Genomic DNA, 22,813 nt, shown 5'->3' on the forward strand with positions numbered 1-22,813 from the left:
ATACGTAAGTTGCTTATATAAAGTTTAAAAATAAGTCCTGGCATTTGTCCAAGTTCTTGAAAAGGACAAATAAAAACCAACCCTTTGGATAGTATTTATTGCTTGCAATGGCTATGGTGTCACAGCATAGTTTAATGCAGTATCTCCATTTCAGGGATGTATTTTGCCACAACTGACTAAATATGTATCGGTCACGCAGAGATATAGGCAGCACAACCTGACCCGGTGCATTTAGCAGGAACGGAAATACCAGAGGTGGAAGCACCTTCCCAAGCAGCTTAAACACTCACCCATTCTCCCATGCCAGAAACATTCAGTGGGTTCAGAAAAGGCTTTGAAAATGCTGTCTCACGTGAGTAGGGTCTGCTCTGGTCTCCAGGCAAGATCCTCACCCCTTGCTGAAGCCTGGGATAGTTTTTGCCATTGATTTCTTTTGCCAGGGTTGCAGTGCTTGTGTTGCCTCAGCACAGAGTGTGAACTGGGCTCCCAAACCTGGCTGTGCTCCAGGGCTCATCCTCTCAAAGCCAGCTCATGATTTTTGCTGCTGCAATTTGTGAGGGGCAGCTTTTATGGAAACAATCACATGGGTAACACAAGAAAATGGAAACCAACTCCTCCAGCTCCCTTCCTGCAGTCGAGCAGGGTTGAAAGCTCATGTGTGCCAGGCCTCCACTGACATCTCCAAGTCAGAGGGAGCTCATAGGTTGCCAGTAGCAGCTGGTGGGCTCAAAACTCCACTTCATCACGAACTGCAGAGCTCACTGCATGCAGGCAAACCAGCAGCCTTGCCTGGGCAAGCTTCTTCTGGGGTGGGGCGGTCACAGACCACAACTGGGAACTGGACTCGCTCACTTTCACATGGGTAATATTTTTCATACAAAATTGTGTTTGTTACGATGTGAATTTGTCAGGCTTCTGTACTTCACCAGGGCACAAAGCAATAGTTTTCCCTGGCAGCATATAACCAAAAGAGTGATTTAGCACCACTCAGTGATCTGCTCAATGATTTAAAAGGAGACATTTATAGCTATTACAGTCCCATGAAACCACCTGTTTTCTCTGAATAAAGGATATCTTTATGAGAAAATAATAACAAAAAAAGGTTCTGCTTTACAATTTTTCACTCTGGTCTCATACACTTTGTACATGAAAGACCAGAGCTTGAAGAGCATCAACCACCTCTCTGAGCAACCTGTTCCAGTGTTCCACCACTCTCATTGTAAAAAAGTCTTCCTTATGTCTAGCCTAAATCTACCCTCTTTTACTTTAAAACCATTATCTCTTGTCTCATTGCAACAGGCCCCACTAAAAAGTCTCTCCCCATCTTTCTTATAGGCTGCTGTTAAGTACTGAAAGGCTACAATAAGGTCTCCCCAGAGCCTTCTCCAGGCTAACAACCCCAGCTCTCTCAGCCTGTCTTCATAGGAGAGCTGGTCCAGCGCTCTCATCATTTTTGTGGCCTCCTCTACCCCCTTTCCAACAGGTCCATGTCTTTCCTGTACTGAGGGCTCCAGAGCTGGATTCAGGACTCCAGGTGGGGTCTCAGCAGAGCACAGGGGCATAATCACCTCCCTCAACCTGCTGGACACGCTCCTTTTGATGCAGCCTAAGATATGATTGGCCTTCTGGGTTACAAGTGCACATTGCTGGCTCATGTCCAGCTTTTCATCCACCAGGACCCCCAAGTCCTCCTCTGCAGGGCTGCTCTCAATCCCTTCATCCCATAGCCTGTATTGATACCAGGGGTTGCCACGACCCAGGTACAGGTGACAGAGCTTAGTCACTTACACAAAGGGGATTTTAAAGCCTTTTCATCAGACTGTTGTCCCTATATACTTTGGTTTCACCAAAACCACTTTTTCATGGCTAATGGTATGTTTCACTTGGTGCATTCTGTATCATAACAGGTAAAAAATATGTGAAAGAAGGTATAAATTTATGTAAGACATATTCTGTTTTAACGTACTCTCTTTGTTACTAATTTCTATTTTTACACTTTTCTTCTCACCAAAGTGACATTAATGTCACTTCCCTTATAGCCAATCTTGCCAAATGAGAAGCTGTGCTTGCTAATGGGATGAAAATTACTAAGTCACGACAAGTTTAACCAGTTGTATTTTTAACTTATTTTGTCATCTAAGGAAGTCTTTAGTGATGCAGGGTGTGTGCCAAAAGAAGGAAGTCATAAATTTACTTTACTCGCACACTAGATTCCCTTAGATTTACAGCTAACTCTTCAAATTTCAGTCTAGAATTTAACACCAGATCTCAGTCTGCTTTCAGAACAACAAAAAAAGCAATATAAACTATTGCAAAATTTCTCTTATTTTGATTATTATTTGTTATTACAGTCAGGCTATCACCCAGTCCTAGCCTTATGGTATTAGGCACATTCACATATCACAGAGTAAAAACATATTCAGTGCCTTAAAACCTACACATAAATGAAGATATAAAATAGCTAGAACAACAAGATGGCAATAAAATAATCCAACTTGTATAAAAACCATGCAAAAGCCATTCACTATGAAGTATTTTACAGTTTTTAACAGAAAAGAGAAATGTTCACAAATAATTTCAACTAGGACTTTTGTGGGAAACTACTCGTATTAAGTATGACAAATCATGAACACCAGTAGGTGCAATTTAGGCAGAAAAAGTGGTCAATAACTTGACAATAAAGGCAGACTAGAAGATCCTCTGGTTAAATTTTCTGTGAAACACTGAAGTTGCCACATTATGTTCTTGGTGGAATCTCATCAGAAAAACCTCTTCGGTGCAGCAGCACTGAATTTTTGCTTAAGGACCAATCAGACATTTGTGTTACATGCAGCCTTTACAATATCCTCTTCTGAAAATTGTTCTTTTAAAGCTGTGTAATTCACATGCAGCAATAAAAATTTTAACACTAGATGGAAACAAATGGCACATTACACTGTGAGCCAGTCAGTGGACACCAACAGAAGAAACAAACTCTCAAAATTAGCTTGCACATGTTCCTAAAATTTGACTACTTCACTGCTTTGAGGATAGCTTTCAAAAGTACGCTTATTTTCAAAGATGACCCTTTTTTCAAAACAGAAGTGACCACTGAAAGCAAGCACAGTAACCACAAACATTTGGTGGGAGAAAAGGCCATTGTAAAATCACAACACACTGAAGGAGAGAAGCACAAGCCAACGTGCCTGATGCATCCAATCCATAAGAATATCTTGTATATAGTCAGGAAACAAGCTTCAGCATATGCCATTCAGTCAAAGACACCATGGGCAAGCAAAAAACAATTTGAAATCCCAGATAACTACCCCTTTCAAATCTTCAGAGGAGCACAGCTAGCGTAGGGTAACATGCAGGTTCCAGGTACAAAATACTAAACATTCCCTAAAATAAGTGGTATTCCAGGAGAGATCATGGAGCTCTACAAGGGGAATTGATAATTAAAATTACACAATAAACCAGAAGTCTATGACAAGGACTGTAGCTTTTGATCACCAGCACAACCATACCATCTGTAACTACCCCATCGCATATGGAAACGCCGGTGGGCTGGTGGGGATGAGGGTAACAGCACAGGGTACGGGCATTTCCTCAACTGTTTCTGGACCTCAGGAGTTTAAGATTAACTCAGTTCCACAACTGAGGTTACGTAGTGGGGGAGAAAGGGAGAAGAGGCATTTTCTGCCAAAAAAGCTCCATGCCTGCAACCTGTTACTCCCATATTTCTTCAAACATATTGTCAAGCACTTCAGTATGAATTAGGGCACCGGATTAACATTACGTGTTGCCATCCAAACCAAACTGAACACAGAGTCTCCCAGGAGTCCCAAGCCTGTTCTGACTACGAGGAGGTTATATGTTTGGAACATACCCAGAAGTCACAGCCAGCAAAATTAATTGTTTTCTTTTTAGCCTGGAGAGGAGTTTTGTATTGGAAGTTGCATCCAGTGTTTCCCAATAAAGTGCTTTGCTCATTGCTTCCTAAAGGTAGCAAAATGAAAGGGTGATAATTTTAGGTACTCCCCAGTTTGGACAGGATAAGTCAACCATGTACATGCGTGTGTCTGAGATTACTGCACAGACTGATATTCCTCCATGTGTTATAAACAGGAAAACCACTAAGACAAACAAGCTATTCCCTATTGTAATGTTCTGCAGCAAGACTCTAGCATTGAGCATATTCCCCGTAAGTGTAAACTTGTCCCAAAGACGTACTAATAGACTTTCACGGCATAATTTGCCATCATGTGTTTAGCTTATATGACTCAGCACAAAACAAAAACAAACAAACAAACAACCACCAAAAAAAAAGGCCACACAAAAACCCCCTAAACAAACAAAAAAACCAAAAACCAACAAAAAACCTCCACAAGCTCAGGAAGTTTCTAAAACAGTAGTGGTGTTGCCTTCTCTGTTGCTTCTTTCCATCTGAGAAAACAAGCTCTTTGGTTAACCGGGAGTGCCAGAGAAAGCAAAAAATATTCCTATCCATCATTACCTGCCTTTTGAAATAACTTTTCCTGGCACAAAGTGCAGCACCTCTTATCTCTGTTTGGCCATTCACTTCCTAAAAGTGCCATCACTGGGAAATGCAATGACTCCTGCCAGACAAAAGCCCATGGACAGCCTCTCCAAACCACAAGCTCTGGTATCTTCCTCCCTAAAAGAGCCATGTTCCATCCAGGCCTAAATCTGCCCCTCCTGGGTCTCCAAAAGGTTTAATATGCAAATTAAATCTCTTTTTGAGGAACTACAGTATCAGACAGAAACACATCAGTGGGCAGACAGTAAAGCTTGGTACACACCTGCTACTGAAGGTCTAAGTGCAGCAGTGAAGTGTCATGCTTCATTAAGACTTTACATATAATAAAATCAATTCTCAGCTGTGTTAAAACTTAAGAAATACACATTTTTGAGAGACTCTACTTAAAAAATAAATCATATTTCTTTCCCATTACAGAATATATCAAAGGGACAAGTTTATGAAGAGGCTCAAGATTAAAGGTTTAGATCCCTTTAGGGTTTAGCAGGGAACAATACAGTTTAAAAAAGGCAGGTAAAAAGAAATACAAGCCAGACAAAGCAGAATTTCAGCAGCCACCGTGCTGTAAGTCTACTGACTTTGAGCCTTATTCAAGATGATATTTATTTCATTTGGGGAGCATAAAATCTCTCTGCTTGGATTCATGAATGTGATTACCCAGGCACTTTGATAGCAGCTCCATCAGAGCAAACAAGTTTCTGCCTGGGCCATAAACTTGGCCTTCTCATACATGCTGGCAAAAGTCAAAGAGCAATAGTGATCTAAAGTAAAATTAGATACTTTGATAAAACTTGAAATAGGATTTTTTTTGTTTGTTTCCATGTTTTTATAATGGACAAGCTCCATATAGAGCAGAAAACACTCAAAGATACTCTCCAACCAGAAAGGAGACATTTGCCACCCACTTATATCTTCTATCAGCGTGAACGTAAAAGAAAAGAAAAAAGAAAAAAGTGATTTCCTTAAAAATCTGGGAAGACAGGCAGAGGAAGGGCATCTGGACAAAACCTCTGCCTTCATCTCACAGCTGAAAGTCTCCCACTAGACTAAGGACCCAAGACCTTTCGGGTTATCAAACAGCCCTACTAGCAACACTGCCCAGGAAAAAGTCCCCAAACAGTTAATAGCACAATATCTACTGTAATTTGCTCTCCCATGTAGCTGCACTACCAGCCCTAGTAGGTCTTACAGCACTTCACCACTTGCAGCATTGGTTCCCTCTGAACAGATGCTAGTGCCAGGCATATTTGGCAGCTTCATTCTAGCCACATTGTGCAGAACAGTTTCAAACTTGAGTATAAGCTCATCCTTAACAGACAATCTTACTTGCTCCTGCTGAACCTTGCAAAAACCTTTGGAAAAGCCAAAGACAACTCCATGGTCATTAACAGTATTTAAATCTTGACACAGTTGATATTCAGCTCAAAGATGTCAGTCTTCCCACCAATTCTTAATACTCTTTCTGGTATGTCTAAATCCCTGTGCTTACAAGGCAATGAAAAGGAACCCAGAGTTATGCAGCTAACAACTGTTTTTCCTTTGCCCACATGAGCTACTCAGGAAAAAATGCAGCTTCTCTACTCCCTGGCTTATTTTTCAAGGTGAGACATCAGCTCTACCCAGCACCAGACAGAGTTCTTCCAAAACGAGAGGGTTGACCACTTTACAACAGAGTAAGGCAACAGAAAACACTAGATTTATTTTGCTAAGATTGTATTTATTTTGCTCTGCTGAAGGGGAGGCAGGCTGTGCTAATAGATTATGAGCACACTTCGCACAGTTTTGAAAAACATAATTGTTCCGGAAAGTACTCTTCTGCAAATAAACCTCTGTGCTTTGTGATCACCCAACTTATCCCACAGTCCTTTACGAGTGAACATATGATCTGACTGCTTCTGGCTCAGCCTGACAGTTTCTCCAGTTGGCTCAGCAAAAGGGAAAACACAAAAAATTTGGAAAAAACAACAAAGAGGAACAAACGCAAAGATATCAACTCTGCTCTTGGTCTTGAATCTCACTCACTGCAGTGATCATTCCTGGCAAAACTACACAGCAGCTTTCGCCTTTCTTGAAGTGATGATAAACTTCCTGCTGCAGGCTGGCACAGGTCACTGTTGCCTTTGTTTCTCCAGTGGTGCAAACTCTGCGAAATTCTGGATAACAGCGACTAAGTTTTCATAGCTATTGCTGCTGCAAAAGCAATCTCTGGTTCAAGTCTTATCCCCCTGACTTGCTCTGATTTCTCTCATCTCCCAGGGAGAGGTGAGCAGGACCAGATAGGCTACTACCGATAGGAGCTGCACTTGCTGAGGGACCAGTTTTCACCTCCTCGCCCTCCTCCAAGCAGTGGTTACCATCCACGTCCAATACCTGACCCATCACTTGTAGCACCAGTGTCCCAGGAAAGGCCTCACTAAATGTAAGCAACCAGACTCAGCCTGTAGCCACCAAACCTAATTTGAGTGCTTCAGCAGCAAAATCTGCCAATAACGCCTCCCTCCCAAAGGTCCCCTGTTGACAGTATGGGAGAAACCTGCCCCATTTAAAAAACAAAAAACCCACAAACACACACACTTCAGAATAAGCTCTTGAGTGTCTCTGGCTGTCTCGCAGTATCCTGTTACACCATCAGCTAAACCTTAACAGAGAGATGCTAATTCACAGGCAGACAACTTTCAGAAGAAAGTGCTTTGTGCAAATGATCAAAATGATACCATCTCATGATAACATCTCCACATCACATGTGACAGACTGAATGCTTTGCTACCCAGACTCTAGGAAAAAACCAGATTGCTATGAATGAAGAATAAAATACTCTAATAAATGCATCCCCCTCAGATGAGATCAAACAGCTACAGAGAGAGAAACAACCACAACCACAGACCATGACTAAAATTGGCAAGCACTAGAGATGAAGTTGTGAGAGATCAGCATCCCAGAGTATCTTTAGAGACCTGAAGTAATAGTGATGCACTGCAGACAAAGGCCAGAAATATACTCACAAAAAGGCAAACTTTTGGCTACAGAATTCAGCAGTGAACAAATCATAGCTGTGCAATTTCTGTTGAAAGAGTGGCATTTTATTCAAAATCTGCCTGTACAAACACAGCATTAGCTCCTCACCTATATGCCGTTATGAAGGGCCTTTTGTTTCACTGTTCCTCTGTTGCTTCTTGGCTCCACCCTCCCCATAAGCTATAGCTGGATCCATCAAGCGTTAATACAATGAGCAACATGAGACTGCTTAAAACAACCAGACAGTCACCAAGATAAGCATCTCTTGAAAATATAAATGCTGTGTCTGGTTTAATCATGTGCCAGGACTGCTGATGGTGTTTGGAGTTATTACAAACCATTCACTATGCACACAGAGAGCAGTGATTGGTAGCAATAGGAGCCCAGCTAGCTGGCCCATGGTGTGGTAAGAAACCAGACAGTGCTTCTTTAATAAAAGCGGGAATCATACAAGGGCTTTCACAATCATCACCATTACATCTTTGTCACAAATCAAGGAATATGAGATTTGACCCCACATAAATGTGAAGGCACAATGTGCTTTGCTGTCTGCATCAAATTGTCTTGTCCTATCCACAGGTAAATCTATCCTAAATATTAGAGGAGCGCACATAAGCAGAAAACAACTAGGGCAGGTACTGGAAAGGGGAAATAATGATGCCCTGATCACAGCATGTCTTAAACACGCAGCTCACATCTTCTGAGCACCATCAAATGAGGGCAGTTCCCAAGAGAAAACTCTACATTTCAGCAGCAGGCCCAGATATTAAAATTAAGGAGACACTTGTAAAGCCTCCAAGCCCATTATTTTCTTCATCTTTTCTGTTCTACTCCCTTCTGCAACTTCATCTTCTCCTCTTGGTACGACATTCAATTTTCTCATATTTATGTCATGCCTGCTACAAAAAACCCAAACCTCTTAAAAAAAAAAAAAAGCTAATCAGATTTAAACTTCAGCCTAGTTTTCCTCCCACAAAACTGCTGGACATTTACCATGTGATGCATTTATCTGCTATTAGTAGTTATATCCCCTCTGAAGGAGAGAAAGTCTGTAGCAGCAGCACGATCATCCCCAGCTGCCAGAGGAGGAACTGTCCAGCAGCAAAGCATCTCCTGAGGGACAGTGGGGATCAGCTATGTGCTCACATGAGAGAACCAGCAACGCTCCTCAACTTCTCAATTAAAAGCCACTTGCACCAGCTGCCCATTTTCTACTGAATGTATCAGGCAAACCTCCAAAGGTGGTTTAAATTAAAACAAATGCAGCTTTTGCAGATGACACTTGAGGCGCTGCGAGTATTGGAACTGCTGTCTAGGTATGCTAAAGAATTTACGTTTTTTAAAAAAGAAAACAAACAGGTTCCAGTGGAGAAGGGATAAAAAAAGAAAGAAAAAATAATCAGAAAACTGCTTCTCTACTTCCTCATACCCACTACAAAACAAAACAAAGCATTTTAAAGTCCCAAAGCATTTCCATTCCGTTCTCAACCAGAAAAACACATTTTTTTCATTAATTACCATAATTCTAGCAACTGGAACTGTAATTCAGTACCCTGCCTTGTACAAGATCAAGTTCTGATCTACACATGACCTACAAACCTTCTGAGATCCATTTATCTCATATAATAATTTCAGTTGGAAGATACCCTCAGGATCCTTGAGTCCAACCATAACCCAAACTAACTCTAGCACTAAACCAGGTCCCTAATCACCTTGTCTAAACGCCTTTTAAATACCTCCAGGGATGGTGACTCCACTACTTCCCTGAGCGGCCTGTTCCAATGCCTGACAACCCCTTCTGTGAAGAATTTTTTCCTAATATTCAATCCAATATCCAATCTAAACCTCCCGTGGCGCAACTTGAGGCCATCTCAGCCGCACAGTTGTGAGGAAAGACAGACTTCAGTATTCAAATTCATTAGCAGCAATAAGAACGGTAGTTCCTGTCCTGAGAGGGGAGCACAAATAGCAAAGGGGTCAAGCTCAAAACATTGAGACTTATCAATTGCAAAACAATTTAATGATTATCCCTGTCAGCTCATTTGCAGCCCACAGCTCTTCCAGTGCTCAGTTTCATTGGGGTTTCTTGAGAGCAATCCTGTCAAAAGAAATTGCAGCAAGCTTGTATAGGTCTAAATTTTCCACAACTTTCCTCAGTCCCTTTGTTTTATGCCTCCAACATGCTACAACTACATGTTGGTAAGACAATGTCATCCAGAAAGGCCTGGCACAAGCTTTTATTTAACTAACAACCTACAGAGTTCTGCTGTGTGCCATTTGGACTGTACACCTTCTTTATCTAGTACGGTTTGTCAAGCTAGCAGGTCACACATAAGTCCAAACAGCTTCTCTATCCTTGACCACAGACAGTCCAGAACTGACATCCTCCTGTGACCATATAAAAATATTTGTCACCAAGGATTCAAATGAATAATAATAAAACAAATGAAGGATTCAGATGAACAAAAATAAAGCAGGTTAAGGATGCAACTGCAAACAACCCAATTAGCCATGGAGGTGAATTCATCAGGCATACAGTAAAATAAAAAGGAAAGAGGAAAGCCTAAGTGAAATACTTCATATATTTTAAGCCCACATCTTTTGACACCCATTCTGTCACAAAACTACGCAATCAAGGAGATTTCCGGTTGGAGTTTTGGGAGGATTTTTTTGTTTTTCAGGGTTTTTGTTTTACTAGCTGTTACTTCAGGATAGCAGCAAAAGATCATGACCCCATTTCCACTCTTCCAGAGTCTGCAGGGCTCTCTTTGATGTTTCTAATGTCATGTAGCCTTGTGGATCATATCACCTTTCCCATGAAAGCAAAGGGATTATCTTTCTCCACTGCTTCACATTCTCTCTTACACGAACAAACAACACTTCCTGCTATTCTTCCAACGGTGAAAAATAGCTGCTTATATCATATAGAAAGCCAATAGCCTTATTAGTTAACCAGCTGGTTTGCGTTAAGTTGTTGGTATTTTTAAACATGTTTAAGTGTTTCTCTTGCCTATAAAAGTCAAATTTCCCAGGAATTCACCAGAAAAATAGTGGTTACCTTCGCATTCCCAACATCAGTTAGAAATGCTACAATAAATAGTTTCCTGGGTATATGTTGCCCTTTAACAAATTCTGTACAGTACCCAAAACCTACAACAGGACTAATGTGAAAGAAATCATTATTGGGTTAAGATAGAAAGGGACATGCTCCTTTTCATCTGAACTCAATACATTAAAGCCTAACCAGATGTGCTCATTTGAGAAAGACCAGAATTCGTAACTCACAGCCACATTTTCTAAGTAATGGCAATCTCATATGTCTACGTTTTATTTTATAAGCTTGTTCCAGAAACAAAAAAAACATGGGAGGTATCTAGTCTCTTCCCAGAGATCCACACAAATTAATAGGACATCACTTCCTCCTCGGTGGTCCCTTTATTTATTTTATTTTCTCTCAACAGCCATGCACAAAATGTTGATAAAGTCAAAGGATCAATTTTTACCTCCAGTTCTCAGTTTTTTAGGTATAAAGAAGCTTCCTGGAAAAGTTTATGCATTTAGGGGTGTCTGAACCTGCTGGATTCTCAAAACAAGACAGTTCCAAGTGATATCCACTGAATTTAGGTCATAGTATGGGAATATGTCCTTCAGTAAGGAGGATATGCAACTCACACAACCATATTGCCTCATACTGCCCTCCAGACTGGTGATACAGATTAGTGCTTGTAATATATACACAGTTTAAAAAAATAAATCTCCTTCCTGTATAATTTCCAAACCCATTCTATACATTTCTGAGTTGAGAAGAAAACTATTGCACGCACTTTGCAAACAGAATGGCACCTAGGTGACATTTCTTCAACAACAGCTACCAAGCAAAGTTAATTACAGTACTAGTAGAGCCTGGACAAAGAGTTTCTCACAGGAAGAACAGACCCTCTCTATGACCCAGCATATGTGGAAAGCACTCTCTGTATCCCTAGGACCATGACACATGTGAAATTAAGTTATCCCACTGCTGTTTTCAAGCCCAGATGAAACCCAGGGTGCTCTTCAAACCCAAGATCCTAATTGCTTCATGATGGACCCCACGTTACCCTGACATTCCCACAGATTGCATCACCAGCCCTTTGTGCAGTCAGACAGCACACAAAACCAAACACTAAACCCGCTGCTCCTGCCAAAACAAAACTTTGACTCTTTGAGTATAACAAGTGTATCAACAAACCAAGCCAAAACAAGAAAGAAATCCCTCACAAATGCACCCGATCAAACATAAGTAAAACACATATTCTAGGCACCAAGTCTTGAAGGCCCAATGGTGCTCAGACTGACAAATAATGCCAAGCAAGAAGTTCAGAGCTTCCAACCAAAAAACTTTGTTCACCTGTCAGGAAAACAACATTTGAAACCAAGCAGCATCCTTTAATTGGTTGAATATATATTTAAAAAAAAAAGTGGAACTGCAATGAGGCCAATGTAAGTAAGGACAGGAATGTACCGACCTTGACATATGCCAGGTAATGCTCACACTTTTCCTGCATGTACGACAGCTGTAACTTCTCTGTGATCTGCCCAAGTGTCTCTCCAGAATTCACAAAGTAAACTCTGGCTTGCTGGCTCTTTTCCTTCTTTGCCACATCAGCCGTCAAATTATAATTCAAACCTGTTTTAAAAAGGAAGAAGAAGAAAACAAAGGATGTCAGTGAACAATAGTTATTTTCTAGCCACCTATCAATAAATCCTGTTGCCCCCAGGGCATGTCTGCTTTAAGAAAGGTCAACCCTTGCAGGCCCTCAATCAATCACTAAGTTTCCTGTGGCTGCACAAAACCAAATCCAATTACTGACGTACTCCCAGGTTTCACATCCCTATGTTCCCCAGCCCATCCTTTCCCATAGGAAATGATGTGTAAAAATACATCTAGAAATGCACACTTAATTAAAAAAAAAAAAACTAAAACCAAACAAGAGATGCTTAAACTGTTGTTAACAGAAAAGTCAAAAACACAAACAACAACAGCAGCCTCAAGCTTTGTTTTCCTTCACAGGAAACACAGCACAAACCATGCAAATGTCAAGCAGGATGAGGCATTTCCTGACGATTTGCAGTCATCTTAGCATTTAGACCTTAACTAGAGGTCAATGCCTTGCACTCAATATTACCCTCTTAGATGTTACGCATCCCTGGCAGTTTATAGAACACATACCCAGAGACTAATGAGCTGTATCTCCATTTCCTGCTGTCCTACAGGACAGGTAACTTAACACAATCAGCTGATTTGTGACTGGATGTATCTGTGTCCAAAAGAAAACTCATTTGTTACCTGAAGTAGTTGTACAGTGACTGAATAGTTCAAGCTGCCTATACCTTTCCTGTAGGTAAGTGCAACAACGCAATGAAACTGCAACAGAAGCACGAATGCTTGTTCTGCTGCTGTCTACAGACAAGGGAAACACTGGCTGTGAGGTCCTTTCACTCATCACAGACCACAGCCTGGACTGATTTCAGCTGCTCTCAAGGCAATAATGGGAATACCATGAGATTGGCTCACTGTAAATGGCTTAATTAGTTGATAATCTTCATAAACGACAGCCAGCACCAGCTCCTGTGCTGATTTGTTTACATAGTAGGGTGCTTGCCAAATTATTGCTTTAGCTTTTATGTATGTTTTAAGTCCTAAATGATTGATGCCAGATAATATGCTCCTCAAAATGTAAACTTTTTAAAAGCCAGAATGTGATAAACAATCAATGTAAATGTAACACATTCCTGGACTGAGGTCTTCTATACCAAATTTCGGCATGCAGTCTTTGATGGGTTTTGTTGTGGTTTTATTTGGTTTTGTGGTGGCTTTTTTTTTTTAAATCAATGAAAATCTTAATCTCTCTAAATTAACACAGCTGCCAATTCTATCACCTCCAGTAATTTCTCCATCAAAATTTCACTACTTCAAAGAATTTATTTAAAGATGTTACAAAACTCAGCAGAAAAGTCTCTGTGAACATTGATAATCTGCATAATTCAAACTGACCTCACTTCCATTTGCAGCATGTTGCATTCTGATGGAAAGCTCATTCACAAGTTCACAAAAAGTAACCAGAGACATACTCTAGGTAGTAAGAAAGGCCACAGCTGAGGAATCAGTGTAAGTACCATCACAGGGCTCCACCTGAATGTTTTTTGCTTGCTTTTGGTAGAAAAACTTGCTTAGAAGGATAATGCCTAGAAAGGGTTTCAAACTCTAACAAGGTCAGCACCAAAACCTCTCACTGAAGTTGTGTTTGCTCAGTTCCACTAAAGAGCACCACCTAAACAGAAACACAGGGGTTAGCCTGTTTAAAATCCCAGCAATCTCTTTTATTTTTTTTCTTTTATTTTTTTTTTTAAGTGTGCACACGCCACACTCATTCCCAGTTGTCTCCCTTCTGCTTTAAAGACCTCGCACACATGCTGAGATGTGCACCAGCATCACAAGAATAAAGACAAGAAAACCCGCTAGCAAACCCAGGCCCCGTGGACACAAAGGCAAAAAGCTCTTTGAGGAGGTGCAGCCCTGTTCAAAGGAGGAGCACCAAAGGGACCCAGGCTTGAAGAGCTTGCAGGGGTGCCTGGGGAGGATCAGAGGCTCTCCAAAGGAAGTGCAACGTATTACTGACACAGAACAACTCCTTGCTGCAGGCATGGAGATGCATCCCAATGCAAGCCCCATACCAGGCCTGCAAGCAAAGCAAACCCAGCTACTGTCTCTCCGAAACAGCAGTGGATGTTTTCAATCAAGCAGCACAGTTCCCATCCTCCCCCCCGCCTCCCCTTTATTTTGACAACTTGTTTCTATGTTATATTCAATGATGTCACATCAGTGGAAAAACTGAAATATAATGACTAAGGAATTGGATTCCCCCTCTTCCAGCCCCGCCCCCCCGCCTCAGCTTCATTGCTTCCAAAAAGCAATCAGGGTGGAGAGACAACTGGCCAAACTTAACACTGATAGTGGTGTAAGTTCCTCCTGCTCACTCCAGTAGGAGATAGAGAGGCAAGTTTTCACTAGCAAGTTAACTCTTGCAGATAATGCCTTCAAATATTTGTCCAGCAGCTTTAAGCAAGTCTGGTTAGAAATGTTTCTGGGGATCTGCCCACCCAACTTCACATGCTCATGATAAAACTCCAGCATGGATTTGATAAACTCAGATGAAGAGTTTGATTTTTCTAATGACGCTTCCTTTTCCATAACTAAAGTTAAATGCCTAAAAGCTTTGATAATAGCTCCCTCTCAGAAATTTTTGCTTATACCTGCAAGAGGACTGCCAGCCAGCAGACCAGGCAAGTTACTCCTCCAACCAGTAACAGACAAACCAAGTAAATGGCAGAAGACACTTTACAATGGATTCTCATCCTAAGTGGTACGTGCATTCTCATGATGTAAGAGTTATCCCCTCACAGGGCTGAAGGATGAAGCAGACAGGAATGAGGAAGGATTGAAATTGGGCAGTGCTATTCCGTGAGTTAAAACAGGAATAGCACAGCTGGCTGCACTAATGGAGGGGATACACACCCAGAGACACCCCACACAGCACTTCTCTTCATCACCCGCTCGGATAAAGCTACAGCATACAAAAAGCAGGCGGCAAAACGCTCAGCAGGAATAAGCACATCCATAAGTGCTTGTAAACTACTAGCTATAGTACTGATTCGAGGGGAAGGGGAAGAAGGGAGGGGCAGGCAAGAGGAGACACCACATGGAGGAAACTAAGAACTTGCTAAATAATAACAAAAAGCCATTGGAAAAGGAATGTGTTTCTTTGCCTTCTCTACCAGTAATTACACGGAGAAAATAATTCATGAACTTTGCTTGCAGAGAAAATTCTTTAGTAACAAAAGCATTACAAAAAATTGCCCTAGGAAATGACAACATACATATGTCACTCCCCCTATCCTCTCCCAAAAGCTCTCCCCTTTTCCCCTTACTTCAAACCTTGTTTCAAATCCTCTCTCATAGTGATGTCCCTAGCTTCTAAGTAGGGATCTATCCTCACTGCTCCAGGCAGACAGTGAACGACCCATCCCTACAGCACTTCTTCTTCTGAGGTATTCAGAGGGTACCACTGACTCAGGTTTGCATCCTGGCAGACTGGAAAAGTGAGAGACAAGCAGAAATAATGCTCTGGCACCAAACTACAGCACAATATAGACAGGAGTGATCGCTTCTGTCAGGTTTTGGATCAGGCATGTTTCTTCAGACCTAGAAACATATCGAAACAGAGTGGAAACCTCAAGCAACCCATTATCCCACATTAAATCTCATGCTAGTCTTTCAGGCAACAGTATTTGGGACATGAGGGCTACCCTAAGAAATGGAAAAACACACAAGTGATGAACATCTGAAGAGTACAGGAGAAACTTTGAAGAAGTTTCTAATGCAACTGCCTAACTCTAGCCAAATGGCCCAAACCCTTCAATTCATAGCCACTTAAAATTCACCTAATTCTTGCACTGGCACTATTATTACTATTATTGTTGTTGAGGAAATTATCCAAACTGTGGGCACAAGTTTATTTCCATCCTCCTGTGGAGATGAATGCAGTAACAGCACTTGATACACAGAGATGCCAGCAGCCTCTGTTTTCTTGTCCTGATCACCCAGAAGCACATGGTCTGAACAGGCTGAAGCCTGCTTATCCAGGCTAGGAAAGGCCTTTCTCTCATCCTTGTCTTTCCTGCAGATACAGAGACCCCAGGGAGACAAAGCGATAGCCCCTCAAGTGAGAGAGGAACAGCCTGAATGGGATTCCGAGGTGAAGGAGTGAAAACTTAAAATGCCATATTTCTTACACATCCAAGATGTACCAGAGACTGTCTCTGTCAGCGGGCATACAACTAGACGCTCAGCTCTCCAGCAAGCGCAGAGGCAGAGCGAAGGGTCAGACAATGCCTGGCACACAGTGCGGAGCACATGCTTCACTTCGGCATGGCTCTTTGTTCTGATGAAACCATTTCAGCAATAAATTCATACTTCTGAAGGCTGTAGTCTGCAAACAGTACCCACAAAATGGACGGGAATTATACTGTCACTGGCAGTATCAAGCAGTATCAATAAACACAAATCCTCAGCTGTTAAATGACCAGTAGTATTGCAACCATTACTAGAATAAAAAAATAAAATAAAAATTAAAAAATGAAAAAAGAGGGTGGAGAGGTTTATATACCAGTGTGAGACAGTGCTAGATGAAGACAGCTTTTCTTCACTTTCCAGTTACTGAAATAGCCACACATTCAAATAAGCATTGAAGACAGACATTTGCTGCAGAAGAATGCTGACTGCACGTTCAGCTTGACTTTCTAAACATTTTGTATTAGATGGCCAATTTCAGCTACCCAAAAGCAAGAGCAACACCCAGCTTTTCATCAGCAAGCAGCAGTCCTGAGTCTCCACGCTGACAAGCCTTAGGGGACCAGTGTTCCTGGTGAGCACTGTGTTCTCAACTTCTGCCTTATCGGATCACCCCCAGACATCTGAAGCTGAGACAATCCCAAAACATTTAGCCACAAAACATGACATATCATTTTAACACCTCCATATGCCTTTCAGAGTCTAAACTGGACAACAATGTACTTACAGGGATATTCTATTTTTTTCCTCACATTTTACTATGCAGGAGAGGAACTGTGGCAATATTTCCATGAATTGTTCCACCCTTTGTTAACTGATACTCTTCAACTGCTACATAATTAAAATGGCCTGACTCCTAGACTGCAAACCGAAAGCTTATTTGAGATACTTTATCCAAATCATATCCCGAAGGGCTTTTATACAGTCAGATAGTTCTGGCTGCAATCTTTTCAAGACAAATCCCTTTGCTAAAAGCATTGTACAAAAAGACAATGGTTGGAAGTTTTATAATCATCTACTTAATAGTAAAAAAATTCCTTGTAACGAGATGGCTGTAAATCGCCAAAGAAGATGCACATGTGCTTTCACCACAATAAATCATCAGGAGTACAGTTTGTATGACAATGCAGAGGAATTCAGCTGTCTCTTACAAGACATGATGAAGCAGAAAGACCGGTCTTTTGCAAACAAGGGGAACAGATATTTAGACTGGAAAAAAAGGCAGCTCACTTCTTAGCCACAGCTCCGGAAATATGAAATTAAAGAAAGGACACATGTTAAACAGTACTCCAAGGAACATAAGAAAATCTAGATATTCAGAAAATCTATTCAGTGATTTTCAGAAAGGAATTAACACCTAGAGCACCTGGGGATAAGTGTAGGCAATACAAAAAATACTTTATCAAAGTATGTTTTTGTCTGCTGAGACTCTTAAATCTTAAATTTAGTAACTCCACTTTTTTGAGCTGTTCAGGTGACAAAGTGAAAAGCTACAGAGAGCAACCTCAACAAGCAGCTTGTAGTTCTCTCTCCACATGAATGGCGGGAAAAGCAGCAACTAGCCTTTTTCTTCTCCGACTCATTTAAAATCCAAATACTGCAGCAGGCCATGCTTACTGAGATGCACAGACCCAACTCTCACCCTTCTTCATGAGCAGCTCAGAAAGGCTGGGGCACAGAGCATGAGGAGGCACTGCTTCCCCCAGATCCTCACCAGACCCACTGCAGAGATGCAGCATTCTGTGAGGCTGAGGTATCTTCCCTGAGCAGCACGCTGCAAGTCATCTGCCATTCCTAAAATATGGCAAGGGTAAAACATCAGGGCTGAACTAAATAAACCCAGACCTTACAGCATTTAGAAACGTGGTCTCTATCCCACACCACTTCACACAATATCAAAGACTTGCAAACACTGGGATGTAAAAGACATGAGTAATATTTTAATGCAACCGAGATGTAAAGGCTTGCACGATTATACACCTTACACAATTCCATTCATCCAAGATACAACATGTGTTTTACAGAGGCTAATGTGGAAGATATTCTTGCTCTCAGTAAAATACTGGGCTATTTATACGAATTTTACAGACAGGTAAACGGATGCACAGAAAAGGATTTGCTTGTGTCTGGTAGGAATTCAGATTAATAATGCTCTGTTTCAAGGGCTCTTTGTAGACTTTCAAAAATTATTAACCTGGAGCGGATCACACCTGCTTTCTGATAACATTGATAGAGGATACAGATACAGAAATGTGTTATAAGGAGGTAAACAGAGAATATGAAGTTAGAAAGCATCAACTCCTTCTGTGGTCTCTGTCCTTGCATTAAGCCCAAAGACATTTCCCCTCTTTCACTGAGGAAAAAATTTCCCTGCATTATGTCAGCCTTTAAAGAAGGTAAAAACATGCCTAAGAAAGACCCCAGGGAGACTCCAACTTTCAGGAATTATATAAGCCAGCTCACCTCAAAACAAATTATTTCACATAAAAGCTCTGTTACTGACTCCAAAGGGAGCCCTCGACTCCAGGTCAGCCTGCTAGTGTGCGCCTGCCTAGGGCTGGCCCAGGTACCTTACCTATTTCTCCAGGAACATGCTTGCCACTGAAGCGAAAGCATGCTGTGACATTGAGGCAGTTCACCGGCTGCAAGCCGTCATGGCACTGAGGAGCTGTGATATCGATGGACGCAGGCAAGAAAATGGAGATGTCCACAGTAATGACAGGCCTGGATCTGGAGATCAACAGAAAAGTGGAGTTAAGTGATCATTCAGAGGGAAGTTTCTCAGCCAAGGGAAAATAAAGTAAATTTGGCAAACTGCAAAATTTAAAGCAGACATGAAAAATAAGAGAGTGCACTTGAACTGTAAGATAAATTTGTACTTGGCCCAGATGGCAAGGACTACTAGTGCCTGAATGAAAACCATAGCATTAGCTTGAAGTTCAGTGCTCAGCGACAGACTGTAGGCAGGTAGCTGAGGAAACTGATAATGTAGCATAATAATATTACTATGACTATTCCTGGCTGAAGAAGACCTTGGCTAGAATCGCAGAGCAAGTTGAGTGCCATCAGGGCCCAGGTGAGTCTCCTCTCTCACACAACACATAAGCTTGGTTGGGAAAAGCAGCCCAGAACGCCAGGCTCTCCTGAACCATCCCCAGCCCAGGACTTCAGCCTAAAAATTCACTGAGTGTTATTCTTTGTGGTTTCAATTCTGTACGTATTCAATATGAACATGTTCTTCCAAAAGCAACTCCAGTAGAAAAGAAATGTGCAGAAAACAGCAGATTCACTTCTAAGGTAGTCCCAGCAGCCATGCAAGGCTAGATCATGTGAGTAAACCACTTCACGACTCTCACTCCACAAGCCACTTAATTTAGAGGTGAGGGAAAACGGAGGAAGAGAGAAGGGATTGTGGTTACACCTAATTCACATCGGCTGGAACAAGCTTCACATCAGTCTCTGAGACAGCTGCTCAGACTTTTTCACCACAGCCTGAAATAACAGTGCAAGTTTGCCTTTTGAGATGGAGCATGAAGATAAATGCTAACCCTAGAAACATATACAGTAATGGAGGGAAAAAGAAGGAAAAAGAGTGAGCTTCCTAGGATCATTTCACACCTTGGAAAAAAACTCTTTCCAAACACTTGAGGAAACATAAAAGAGTAAATGTTATAATTGATCTAGAAAATATTTCTCCTCAAAAAAGGAAAAGCATCCAGCCATGGTGCACTGTGTGATTTTTCCTTAACGTTAGCTCACTTCATTATTCACTGGAAGAAAAAAAATGCATCTGTCAAACGGCCATACACACGTACGAGCAATATAATGACAACGATCTGCCCCAAGTCACTGCAGCTTCCACCAAAGCCTTTAATATCACTTGGCAAAACATTTGTTGGTTTTGGCCAAAGGACTTCACAAAGGCTTCTGGAGGAGTGAGAGAAAAAAAGAAACACTGATTTCTTTATCTTAATCTAAATCTAAACAGCAAGAATGACATGCTCTGAATTGGCAGTAGCACCAATTAATCAGGCTGCCCACAAAGTCCGTCGGTAACGTGCTAAACTGCTCTGAAATGCACAGACAGCGACTGAACATGTGGACGGAGGTCACCAGGCTGTTGTGATGTATGTTGTTTTAAACATCACAGCAAGACTTTCAGATTGCCGCTCCCCCTGCAAAAATAACAATGCAGGAGAAAAATGCACAGTTTTTTTACTAGTGTTTTCAGAGATGTGGGACTGCAAGATCCTGGCTGAGCCATGACATGCCTTTCCACAGAAGCAGCAATTGGCTTCCTCTGCACGCACAACAAAGGCACAGAAAACTCTTTAGAAGACTTGACCACCTGCCACACTGATCATCAAGAGAATTTCTTGCCCCCTTTCCTTTTCCTTTTTGTTTTGCTTAATTGATTCAAATGGAAATGGAGCTAAATTCTTCCTGCCTTGAACAGGAAGCAGGCTGGCTTGGCCATTCTGCAGCTCCAGCATTTGTCTCGCCAGTCTCACCACATCCCTGTAACTTCCATTAAGATGCAGAAGCCCCCAATGACTTCTAATGGCACCTAGGTATTGACAGGATTTTTCTATTAAATATTAAAAAGTGTAACAATAGAGCTACTGGCAAAATTCAAGCTTCCCATTCTCTTCCTCAAATCTTTGCATCTCAAGCTTGCTCCTACCTGCATAATTTGGTGAACCAAACTGTCACACCTCTCTCCATTAGATGAAACAAGCAATTGCACTTAACTCATAACACTCGAAGCAGCAGCCCAAATCCCATGGGCATTGCAAACATCTCTGTATTTTATTTCCCTGAAGACTCCTATTTCATTCTGTGTCCCATTATAAGTTGCAAAATTACGTCCTGGCATCATACACAGCCAGCTTTTTGCTCAACTGCGTTCCCTTAAATCATAATTTATTTACTTTATGCAAATGTCAAGAACAATAAAAAAGCCTTCTCACAAATTCAGAGCTACCTTTCTAAAGGCAGCACATCTCCTTCCAGCTACAACCCTGTTTTCTTCATAGCCCTGGGAGCCCTGTGTATTGTCATCCCTCACTACACTGTTTAAATTAGATTGTGCATTCTTTGACACCATCCACATCTAAGGTTCTGCTTAAAAAGTAATCCAGCTTGCTGCTTCTGACAACAATAAACTAGAGAGACAATTGGAGTGGTGGAGGACTTAGACCATGTAATATATAAACAGAAAACAGACACCAAAAGAAGAAAACAGGGGATGAAAAAAACATTGATCTCACCTCAGAAGTACCACATTGTCTGACAAAAACGCTCCAATGGTCATATCTGAAATTTTTGTAACATTGAGACAGTTACAAAGGAGGCATTGAATTCAGTTCTCTCAAATCAGTTGGTAAATTAGAGTACATATCTAAAAAAAAGGCATTTTTCGGACTCAAATCAGCCAGTTGGTCCATTCAAATGTCATTATGTCATAAGTATTATAACTGGAGGATTAGGTCTGTAATGTTACTACACTGCTTGATTTTTATTATTACTATTATACTATTGTCTACTTTTTCATTGTTTTTTAAGGCTGTCATCATAACTGAGCAGCTTCCAGGGAACTTACAACCTTCACAGGATACTGAAATCCTCTGCTTTATATCTCAGTCCTTCGTCATGACTTCCCAAACACCTGAATCAAGCAATAGGCTTGAATTCTTATCAGGAGCTTCAAATAACCAAGGGAAAAGGGAAGAAGACGCTCAGCTTCATCAGCCTCCCACAAACGCAGGAATTAGAAACCTGGTAACAACCAGCTCCACTGCTTTCTCAGCCTGCTGCCGCATTTCCCCAGTGCTCTCGCTGCCAGAGTAGCGGACGTACCTGGATAACCATTGCCATCCATATCGACTCCCCCTGATATGGACTGGCCAAACATCCGCAGCATCGGGTTTATTGTTTGCCCAGACAGCTTCTGCAGTGGAAAACACACAAGTGAAATCAGTCAGGAACACAAAGAAGACTCTTAAAAAGCAAAACAAAACCCAAAAAACCTTCAAGCGTGATTTTCATGGTCACGGGGGCTCTTTTCCATGGGCTGGGAGTGCCGCACATCTGCAGGCTCGTACTTCACCCACGCAGCCCTGAGCAGGAAGGCTGCTGACTGCAGGAAGCCCTTCTGCTCTGGGCTAGGAGGAGGCCAGTGTTGATTTGGATTAAAAAACACACCTGCATTACAACCCTCATGCAGACCCAAGCAAAATAAAGAACACAAGAACACATCAAACAGATTTCTCGGGAGGGAGGGAGGAAATTTAACTGCACTCTAGAGGTTTTATCATTCTTTTTTTTTTTGCACTACCTTCATGTCTGTAAATAAAAGTTTGAAGCAG

General features: G+C 41.5%; 1 protein-coding gene across 2 annotated transcripts in view; it reads right to left on the minus strand.

The window, feature by feature from the left end:
• The window catches only part of ITGA9 (integrin subunit alpha 9), a 226,059-nt gene that overhangs the window by 161,045 nt on the left and 42,201 nt on the right, over positions 1–22,813 (minus strand). For both annotated transcript variants that reach the window (XM_065629502.1, XM_065629503.1), the window contains exons 12-15: positions 22,305–22,395; positions 21,716–21,761; positions 19,021–19,175; positions 12,061–12,221 (exon numbers count right to left, since the gene is read on the minus strand). In XM_065629502.1, the coding sequence (XP_065485574.1) occupies positions 12,061–12,221; positions 19,021–19,175; positions 21,716–21,761; positions 22,305–22,395 (453 nt within the window). The remainder of the gene's footprint in view (positions 1–12,060; positions 12,222–19,020; positions 19,176–21,715; positions 21,762–22,304; positions 22,396–22,813) is intronic.

Source organism: Caloenas nicobarica, chromosome 2, assembly GCF_036013445.1.
Source record: "Caloenas nicobarica isolate bCalNic1 chromosome 2, bCalNic1.hap1, whole genome shotgun sequence".
Lineage (NCBI taxonomy): Eukaryota > Metazoa > Chordata > Aves > Columbiformes > Columbidae > Caloenas > Caloenas nicobarica.